This window comes from Brienomyrus brachyistius, chromosome 7, assembly GCF_023856365.1.
Source record: "Brienomyrus brachyistius isolate T26 chromosome 7, BBRACH_0.4, whole genome shotgun sequence".
NCBI classification, from domain to species: domain Eukaryota; kingdom Metazoa; phylum Chordata; class Actinopteri; order Osteoglossiformes; family Mormyridae; genus Brienomyrus; species Brienomyrus brachyistius.
Genome location: NC_064539.1, coordinates 17,395,559 through 17,406,053, shown reverse-complemented (window position 1 = coordinate 17,406,053; position 10,495 = coordinate 17,395,559). Strand labels below are relative to the sequence as shown.

Here is a 10,495-nt window from a genome sequence, read left to right as displayed (position 1 = left end):
GCTCACCTGTTCTAAAGAAATACATGATATTCGATTTTTTTTTTTTTGACTATCAGTACAAATCACGGTTCGCGTATTCCCCTATTATGACACCGGAATACGTTTTGATTAAGAGGCAGAAGTTTGGTCTTTTGGCAGTGTTTATTTATTTATTTATTTGTTTGTTTGTTTGTTTATGTTTATGTCGATGACTTGTTCTAGGCATTACAAGAACCTTGATGTAACTTACTTCATGGGTATACAGTGTCTCACAATGTAATTTAATGAGTTGATAAACAGTAGGTTCAGTAAAAAAAAACAAAAAAAAAACAATGGGAGGCAACCTTGCAGCGAGGACAGGCAGAGGTGGTTACTATGGAAACGTGACGCCGCCGCGGCTTGATCGTTCGCCGTTATGGAGTTCGCGGGTAGCCGCTATGACGGAACCTACAAAAACGGCAGGTAAAAGTATTCATCTTCTCATTTTCCCCCTTTCTATAACTTGCAACGGCTAAGACGGACGTGATCGCGCTCGCTACGTTAAATTCACCAAATTAACCTGCTTGAAAGCTGATCCGCAGACTCTCTAATATTTCACGCTAGGAAGTAAAGTAACCTATTCGAAAGCCTTGTTAAGGGTCTGTAATGACTTAGTTATCGCCAGTGATTTGTCTAATAGTACAGGGAACGATCACAGAGTAACGTAGAAAATTCCCTGTTTAGCAAAGCACGTCCCATGACCAGTTAATACATCGACGAAAAAATGTAAACATTATGCTGATTGTAAACATACATCGCGGTTGATGCTTTAATGGTCTGTTTGAAAACAATATTAGCCATGTACTTTTGGAGCTAAATGTCTTTATTTTGAAAAATTCAAGTCCTCACCATGTAATCGATATATACATTCCGTAACCAGTAATCATTTTGATTATATGTACTTACATACGTTAATGTATCATATTTTATTTAAAAATTAGTAATCTAAACAACTTGCTAATTAAATGAAGATCGGCAAATTATATTATATTGTATTTGAGATTTTTTAATTTAATCTACTTTTGTTCGGTGAGATTTATATTTGAGACTTTTGATAGCACTTTATGTTTAAATCTGCATTTATGTGGCAGTGAAGAAAAGAAAAAACGCTTCTTCTTTCTGCTGCCCAAGTGTGTTATCTTGTAAATCGTCCCAAACGAAACGCGTGTCAGTCAGATTAACCACTCGTGTGCCCTTCTACCTCCAGGATGGAAGGTAGAGGAGAGTACACACTGCCAACAGGCACACGATATGTTGGGGATATGAAGGATGGATATTTCCATGGAAACGGGGTGTTGCATTTTCCCAATGGAGGCAAATACGAGGGTACCTGGGAGAAAGGAATATGTAAGCAGGTGTGTAGCATGCTCTCTGAGTTCAGGTGGAGGCTGGATTGGCTGGCCTAGCAGACCCCACCATAAACAATCATTCATCATTATAGAAGAGCGTTAAATCCACACTTCAATCATACATTTCTTATATCACTCTTATTGTGTTAAAAATGTTGTGTTAAAATATTTGTTACAATTTAACAAAAATGTTCTGTACTACCGTTAGCTGTTATGAATGATCTGTTTATTTATAATTATCATATATGGATTAGTGAATTCACAACAAATCATAAAAACTGTTTGCACGGGTGGGGGTAGCCCACACATAAAGGACTGGGCATTTTCAATGCATTACTTCCAGCTGTTTTGATGTGAAATACTGTGTGAGAGCTTATATACATATGTAAGCCTGTAACATGATGTCACAATGGCTATAACCCAGATGCCCTTTGCAGGGGACATACACCTTCTCTGACGGACTGGGGTACCAGGAGAAACACTGGGGGTATTGTGAAGGACATGACAGGCGGTTCTATACAGAAATATGCAATGGACTGAAACCAGCAGGTGAAATCATGCCTGATCTCTCTTCCTCCACTTGGCGCTTCCTAACCTGTGGCATACTCAATGAAACACCTTGTCCAAATACCGTCATTTTTCACTTTGATTATTGCTGTGAGGGCAGCGCAGTAGTGCAGTGGTTAGCACTGTCGCCTTGCACCTCTGGGACATGGGTTCGAGTCCCCAGTGGGACTCCATGTGTGTGGAGTTTGCGTGTTCTCTCCGTGTCATCGTGGGGTTTCCTCCGGGTACTCTGATTTCCCCCCCCCTCCCCCCCCCACAGTCCAAAAGCATGCTGAGGTTAATTGGAGTTGCCAAATTGCCCATAGGTGTGTGTGAGTGTGTGAGTGAATGGTGTGTGATTGTGCCATGGGTTGCCTTGTGCCCTTAGCCTCTGGGATGGGCTCCAGACCCCCCCCACGACCCTGAATAGGACAAGCAGCTTCAGAAAATGGCTGGATGGATGGATGGATGGATTACAGCTGTTCTTTCTCTACTGAAGGTCTCTCTTTCTGCAGTGAAGAGGGAATGTTGATGTATTCTTTCTACATGCTGGTTTACAACCACATTTTACATTTCTGTGTAGCAAATTCCCCGTAACTTGTTCAGTTATCTTCAGTGTTATTTTTCCTTACAGTACCAGGTTCACTTATAATTCTTTATTCTTACCCCTGAAATGAGGATATAACACAGGATGTAAATTCATGCTTGTTTGAATTTATTCTGTGGAGAAATTCGTACTAGACAATTGCTTGTCTAATAAGGGATCACGTTTCCTTGAACTTTTTATCTCAGTTTGTTTTCATTCTTAATTGAATGAAATAAATTATCCTCTATAAAGAAGATTGCACGCCTGTTATAATTGTACTATAATTTTATTATTACTATTGTTTATTTTATAACAAGAATGCTACAGATGTTAATCTTGTGGACTGTCTTATTTAAAATTCAGATTGTGAAAGACTGAACGATATGACAGGCAATGTCATTTGAAAGTATAAAGTCATTTCAGACTAAGTCGTGTCTAAGTCAGTAACTTTGCGACTGTATTTTGGTGCTTTTTCTTGAATGTTTTCCTTTACGTGATCGCTGAAGATGGATGGGTATAATTAGTGTTTGTTTCAGCTGACACGCGAGGTGCTCATTCGACCTATTTACAATGACATTACAGGAGAATCCCAGCTGACCAATCTGAATCCTACAAGAGTTATCCCAGGCGGCTGTTACGACTGCGGGGACGGATTTTACAACCCCAAAACTCGAATTATCGCTGATTATGAACACCGCTTCCTGAGAAATGCAGGTGAGAGGATCAACGACACAGTAGTGATAAAGCAAATTTTTTTTCCCAAGTTTTTAATGCTAAAAGCTAAAGCTAGCCTGTGGATCGACGCAGACCTAATTCAACCTGTGTATACAACCTTGACCCTGATCCTTACTGTATAACTTGTGACATATAGCACCTGTTCACTATAAACCTTCGTACCATCAACCAAGCCCCAGGGCTCTGTTGATTCTCCTGTTGGTAAAGGCAAAATTTTATTTAACCTGTGGTAGCAAAGTGATTAAGAACATGGATTAATATCTAGGGAACTTGCTTACTGGCCTAGGAAGAGGCTGTACTGTTGCACCCTAAACTGATTGAATTAAATGATTGTGGTGGTATTGTTATGTAGTAATGCTAAGTTACTATGGTAGATGTGCTAGATGAACTACATTTTAAAAACTAAAAATGAAAAGGGCGAATCAAATGCCCCTTATGGAACACAACAAGGAACCAGAAACCTCGCCCAAAAAAGGGATACTGGGGCCCCATCCTGGAGCCAGGCCTGGGGTGGAGCTCATTGGCGAGGGCCTGGTGGCTGGGCCTTCACCCATGGGGCCTGGCTGGGCACAGCCCGAATGAGCCGGGTGGGACAGTTCTGCAGTGACCCCACCACCTACAGGAGGAGCCATAATGGACCAGTGCGATGTGGAGTTTGGTGAGGCCATGGAAAATGACTTTTAGTTGGCCTGAAAGAGATTCTGGCAAACTGACAACTCGGGAGAGGGGAACAGGGCTCTTCCCATGCTGGTTACAGCAGCGATGGAGTTCATGGACATCCTGAATCCAACCGACACACCATACTTAGAAGAGTCCTGTGGGGGAGGGGGCTTCATGAGTATGAGGTATGGGGTCCGTTGTTGTGGGCCATCAAGTCCCTGTACAAACGGTGTGAGAGTTTGGTTCGCATTGCCAGCAATAAGTCACACTCATTACCGGTGGGTGTTGGACTCCACTAAGGCTGCCCTTTGTCGCCGATTCTGTTCAGAAATTTTATGGATGGGATTTTAGGCATAGCCAAGGGGCGGAGGGGGTCTGGTTCGGGGGGCTTAGGATCGCGTCTTTGCTTTTTGTAGGCGATGTGGTTCTGTTGGCATCATGGGGCATGTGACCTTCAGCATGAACTGGGGAGTGTGCATGCTGAGTGTGAGGTGGCCGGGGTGAGGATCAGCACCTCCATGTCTGAGGTCATGGTTCCCGAGCGGAAAGGGGTGGATTGCCCCCTCCAGGTTGAGAATGAGTTACTGCCTCAAGCAGAGGAGTTTAAGTATCTCAGGGTCTTCTTCACGGGTAATTTGCTGAACGATCTACGTCCCAACCGTCACCTATGGTCATGAGCTCTGAGAGAATGAGATTGTGGATACAAACATCAGAAATTAACTTCCTTCACAGCGTCTGGGCTCAGCCTTAGAGATAGGGTGAGACGTTTGGACATTCAGGAGGGGCTCAGAGCGGAGATGCTGCTTCTCTGTTTCGAAAGGACCCAGTTGTGGTGGTTCGGGCTTCTGTCTAAGGTGCCTCTTGGACACCTTCCTAAATAAGTTCTGTGGGCATGTCAAATTGGGAGTGCAGATCCAGGGCACACTGGAGAGATTATATCTCTCAGCTGGCCTGGTTAACGCCTTGGTATTCCCCCAGTGGAGCTGGAGGAGGTGGAGGTGGACATCTGGGCATCTCTGCTCAAACTGCTTCCCCTGTAACCTGGACCCAAATTAGCAGTGCAAGATGGATGGATGGATGTTCTAATCTATCATAACTCTATGACATTCTCCACTTCATTCAAATTTATATACTGAAATTACATTTCATGTCCAAAGGAAATACAAAACACATTTTGTCAATTCTGGATTTTTGCTTTGAGGTCATTTTAGTCATTTTTAAGGGGAAAATAAAACAGAGTTTCAATCTCACGCCAGAATCCTATTTCCACACCAGTGTACATGCTCAGTACTTTGAAAGGTTGTGGTTTACGTCTGTCCACAGCTGTGAAAAGGAGAGATCGGGCTGGAGGGTATTTGTTCGTCTGAACAACCTTGACGTATTTTCAAAAAGTCTTGTCTTATCTTGCTACATGGAACATGATTCAAACCAGGGTGCAATCGGTAATGTCAGAAGAATATATACACTAGCAGCCAAGTGTTATACATCATAACAGAAGGCAGAGCATGCAAACCTCTTCTAAGTACGCCGACAGTTTATCTGAGCCTACACACCTAAAGTAAAATGAAGACTGTACATTTTGATTCCGATTGTCTTATGCTGAACAGTTGTAGCTGGTGCATGATTTTTAGCGATTGAAATACATGATACTAATTTTTTCCTTTGCATGTAAGATGAAATGAAGAAATTTGTGGGATAAGCACTTTTGTTAAATGTTAGTCAGGCAGATGATATCACTTCATATAGCTGCCTCTGCATGTTTCGCTTAGCTAATATCTTCAGCCGAAATGACTTCAGATTTCCTCTTTTATTACAGCCGAATGTCGGACCAGGAAGAAGCTAGCATTACACCTTGTCATTAAGTACTGAACTAGCAGCTGAAGCATCAGTGTGATTATGCTGCTAATTGCGTCGGCCTCCAGAAGGTATTGGATTGAGTTTTGCTGAGCAGAGCACACTTTAGCAGTCGGAGTTATCTGAAAATCAAACATGCCACGGTTAGAATATGGCAGGGATGTCATCTTCTACTGGAAGTGACAGTAATCAAGAAGTAACATCAGCAACACACACCTACAGAGATGCACAGCTTGTCTCTCCGTGCTGGACTTTGGAGAGAAGTAATTTAGGTAGTAAATTTAGAAGTAATTTTTAGTTTGAAGAGTAAACATCACCAAATACATGTCCGACACCTATTTGTGCCACGCGAACATTTTCAGTTCCATGATTTATTTTTGTCTTCATGTGGCCAGTGTTTATTTGTCAAAATGGGTGTGAAGATAGAATTTATTGCCAATGGCTTCCGTCCAGGATGAGCAAGCGTTCACTGGACGGACGCTTGCTGGAGACAGAAAGGAACTGCTCTCCCAGTGGGGGCATTTGGGAGGGGGCTGGCTGGAGGGTGAGTCAGGCTGCAGCTGTGGGGCAGAGGAACTCGGGGGATGAGGGGGGGGGGGCAGAGAGCTGCTTCTGGGCTGGGCAGGAAGAACCAGGGAAATACCCAGGCTGGCGGCCAAGTCCTGAAAAGCAGCAAAAGCAGATGGGAGGAAGCCCCCGGGATTCTCCATCCACAGAAGCCATGGCAAGACGTATCAGCCGAAAGTGACTTAGACCTCGGCGGGTCAGGGAGTGGCCGTGCGGGACGCCCAGCAATGCTGGCCTCCTGCCCGCAGACGCACCGGGCAAATTCTCCACACTGACCCCTGTGGTTACCGCTGAATATCTCCTCCTACTTTTGGAAGCACCAACAGTTAATGTCATATTAGCAACATAAAGACGTGCAAGCAAACTAGACGCATAATACGAAGCCTCTCTACCTTCTACTAGCAGATTATTTAAAAGGAACGTTGAATCATTTCTTAGTTAAACCGCAAAGGCTACATGCTTCATAGCCTCAGCAATGATGCCAACCATCTGTAAAATCAACGCAAGGCAAGGTTAGGGTATCAGGGCTGGAGAGTACAGCTGCAGCCGTCCGGGGGGGGGGGCACGGGGTGGACTGCTGCCGGTCAGCAGTACACATTCTTAGTAAGTGAAAAGTTTCCTAAACTGCATTGGGTTCCACCCAAAAATGATGCCCCCACCCCCTGATAATACCTAAAGTATCCAAAAGGAATTCAATTTTGCACTCTGTTCTTAGAAAACTGGGCATTTATTTTTATTAAATGTCATTCAGAGAAATTTGTATATTCCAACTGAAATTCCTCCTTAACAGATAAAAGCCACAAACAGTTGTATTTCATTTCAAACATTACACAAGGTGAATCCTTTCCACTTGGAACTTATTAAAGATGCACTTCTTCCAAAAAAAAAGTATTTTCATACACCTCCATTGTTCTTTAACTCATCTTATTGCACGAATCGATCCTCCGTTGTATTTTACCTTAATGACAAATAGTTGTGTAAGTGGTATTGAGCCCCGTATATTGTTCAGAGTGGTTTCCTGCTTCTGCTGTAATTGCCCCTTTGAAACCTACAAAGGTTCACATTCAAAGCATTACACTGCCAACAAAAACAACCTGTCTTGGACGGCTGCCATTTTTCCCCATTGTGCGTCACACTAAAAAATGTCAAACAGCTTGTATCAGTATAATGTTCACGTGTTTGTGCCAAGACAAAAGATAGTCTGCAGCCCCAAGTGTCACTGCTGAATTTCATAAATAAACTCCTTCAACAACAGTTCCTTAAGCCCTTCACGTCACGGTAAAAGGTCTCTGAGCGGATTTACGCTTTCATATCTGAGGGCTGAGGGGCTCCGTAGCCCATTAAGAAACACTCTTCCTTTTCGAAAAGGATTAGGAGCAACACCTTCCAACAAGGTGCCATTACTGCGCTCCCTCTCGTGCTTTGAATTAAGTGACAGTTTGTGCATTTAGATCATTTATTGCTTTTCCAGCTTGCAACAGATCCAAGATGTAAATTAAAGCTGAAGCTGTAAATGGTTTGTAATAACCTACATTTTAGATTTGTGTGTGATTTTGTTTGACAGTTTATCAACCGAGATAAAATATTTACTCGCGGTACCATCGGAAGATGTAGATATACTTAAGTGCAGTGAAGCTCAGTATAGCCACGTAGAACACATTCCGCATTATACATCAATGTACAGCATCAGTGAGTATTATTTCCTACAAAAATATGACGTGCGAAAAAGTGCCCAGCCAGGGAGGGAAATGAAACTTGCCCACTTGGATGGTGCGAATCATTTAGATGAAGGGCAAGTACAAAAATCTCAACACTAGCCTACTGGCTGGTAAAAAAAAAAGTTGTACGGTGGATTACATCTTTTTCCGAATTAGCCCAGTTGGTTAGTAGCAAAAGATCCACCCCTGTGTACAGCTATAGACTTTGAAGTCAAATATGACTGACTTATGAGTGAATATTGACCATATAATCTGATTTGACGTTAGTATAATATTTTGAGTATGTGGTCTTGCTGTTCCTGTGTTTGACTCTTTTGTGGTATTGTGATTTTTATTGTTCATTACCGGCCTTTTGGGGAGTGCTGGGTGGGCATCCAGTGTTGATGTACGTTGGCAGCTAGACATGGACTTCAGGTGTATTCGTAACAATTTGGACTGCTAAAGGTAAATAAAATACAAACCTCCTAAGACTGGGAGGGGGGTAGCGGTAATGAAAAAATATATCAATTCTGCTGTGATTGAAGAGCCCAGAAGACTACAATGGAGGAAGAAAAAGATCTTCGGTGTTTGAAAGGGCGGAACGCGGACAGCGTGCAAACGTACGAATGTAGCCTCATTACCATACATGCCCAGGAAACGATAATTGCAGTCAGACACCATATAATTGCCGCCGGTGGAGGAAGCAGAGGTATTAATTGGTTTAAAATAGTGATGAAATGTTCTTCTCAAGCATGACCTCCGCGTGGCGGGATGGTGGCAGGGAGCACAAGAGGAGAGTAGAGCCTTTCGTTAGCATTCAGCTGCCGCGGCGCCTTTCTCGGCCGCCCGTGATTTCAATTGTGGAGTGTGGTAGCCAGGTAGAGTACCATGAGGCGAGTGGAGAGGCTGTTAGGGCCATTGCAGGCAATTACTGACAATCAGAGAGAAGCTTAAGACCTGTTCGCAACAATGGGGCCCGGCTCGCCTTGTTCCCGGGGTGAGTTCTCAAGTGCATGCAGCTGCACGACGCGATTCAGGGCCCCGCGGAGCTGCTTTACCTTCTCCCTCTGCAATTAGCAACTCCTTTCAGTTCTAAGCACCGAAAAACGGCATATTTTTATTGACTGTTTTTACTCCCAAAAATCGTGGAAGGAAAAAAAAAATCCCCGTCCAGCGTTGGGAATTATCAGCTTGACAAGTACTGGCAGCCTTGGAGGACATGCGGATGCACCGGCTAATCACGCAACGTGATTTATTAAGGCCACAATAAACCCCGAAGACGCGAGGGCCGCCGGTTTTTGGGTTCGTCCTGCCATTTCGGCACCTTTCCTGACGAATGCCCGTTAAGTCCGAACATAGGAGCCGTTCCTGAGCGATTCCCACCCTGGCATTTGCCTGTTTCCGCAGATGACGAGGAGCACAAGTGGATTGTGAGCACCTGTCGGAAGAGCTGGGACGAAATTGCTGGGCAGTGACAGAAGAGGAAGTGTCTGAGGGAGGGGGGCCTGGTGGACCCGGTTCAGCCATCATTAAAATAATCCATGTGCCACTTCACAGGACTGAAGGTTTTCATCATTGTTTTACTGCAGATTGTCACTGAGAAGAAAATACATATATGTGGTTGTTTATGCTGCAAAATCATACCTTTAACCTTTAACATACCTTTAGCATACTGACTTCCATTTTTTTCTGTTGTGCATACTTAACCTTATTCACTTACAGCATTTTATTTACCATAAGAGGACACACTGGTCATTTGCACCATAATTTACCATGTAAACAATAAAATTAAACCATATAAAAAAAAATTACATTAGTATAATTTTAGCTATCAGTTATTTTCTACAGGAACAATAATACTGATTATTGAAGTACTGTTGCAAAAGCATTAAACGTGTAAAAAAATAGTTTTAAATATATTTGCTTGCTTACAGCAATATCACAGGCTGAAAACAGTAAAACCGTATTATAGACAAAGGCAAAACAGAGAATATAATATGAAATAAAACATTTTGCTATAAACAGAGCTGGCTTAGAGAAAAATAACACCGATTTTAACCGTGTCAGAATATGAAGTTCATACTCTTTGTTGCATTACATTGTTTGCATATATTACGTTTATCGTGCTGTTTATCTAAACATGGTGTATTTTTAACGGTTCTAAAATTAGCTTTCCCCTTCAGGAATAGTATTGTGCTGTTAGTATTACGTAGAAGGTGGGGACACTAGCAGCCAACGCTCTTTCACGATGGAGTAACATGTGTCATTGTTCAAATGAAAGCATCCTCGTCTATGAATGTTATATGAATGTCAGATGCTTGGATAAATATAACAGCAAATCTCAGTGACCCAAAAAGTTTTGAAATCCCTGTTATTATCGCGAGGTACAGCACCGCATGAAATTAAAGTAGGCGACGCAAATGATTAACGTTGCGTATCAGCCTTGTCAAAAGGCGTGTTTTAGCTCGTTGTCATTAACTTTA

At 42.8% G+C, this 10,495-nt stretch overlaps 1 protein-coding gene across 2 annotated transcripts; it reads left to right on the top strand.

Moving 5' to 3' along the window:
- The first annotated feature begins 351 nt into the window (after positions 1–351).
- Positions 352–9,919, top strand: morn5 (MORN repeat containing 5). 2 transcript variants are annotated; one of them, XM_049021009.1, is made up of 5 exons: positions 352–441; positions 1,226–1,373; positions 1,805–1,916; positions 3,082–3,213; positions 9,420–9,919. In XM_049021009.1, exons 1-5 carry the CDS (start codon positions 395–397, stop codon positions 9,485–9,487), a joined length of 507 nt encoding a protein of 168 aa, XP_048876966.1. In that variant the 5' UTR covers positions 352–394; the 3' UTR covers positions 9,488–9,919. The 2 variants fall into 2 exon arrangements, with proteins under 2 accessions (XP_048876966.1, XP_048876967.1); XM_049021010.1 differs by lacking the exon at positions 9,420–9,919 and adding an exon at positions 5,711–6,257.
- Positions 9,920–10,495: the final 576 nt, after the last annotated feature.

Bases quoted from the DNA above. Each gene is read 5' to 3' on its own strand.
- morn5 (XM_049021009.1), top strand. From the start codon at position 395: ATGGAGTTCGCGGGTAGCCGCTATGACGGAACCTACAAAAACGGCAG. The intron at 442-1,225 runs GTAAAAGTATTC...TTCTACCTCCAG, and splicing joins GGAACCTACAAAAACGGCAG to GATGGAAGGTAGAGGAGAGT. The intron at 3,214-9,419 runs GTGAGAGGATCA...CTGTTTCCGCAG, and splicing joins CCGCTTCCTGAGAAATGCAG to ATGACGAGGAGCACAAGTGG.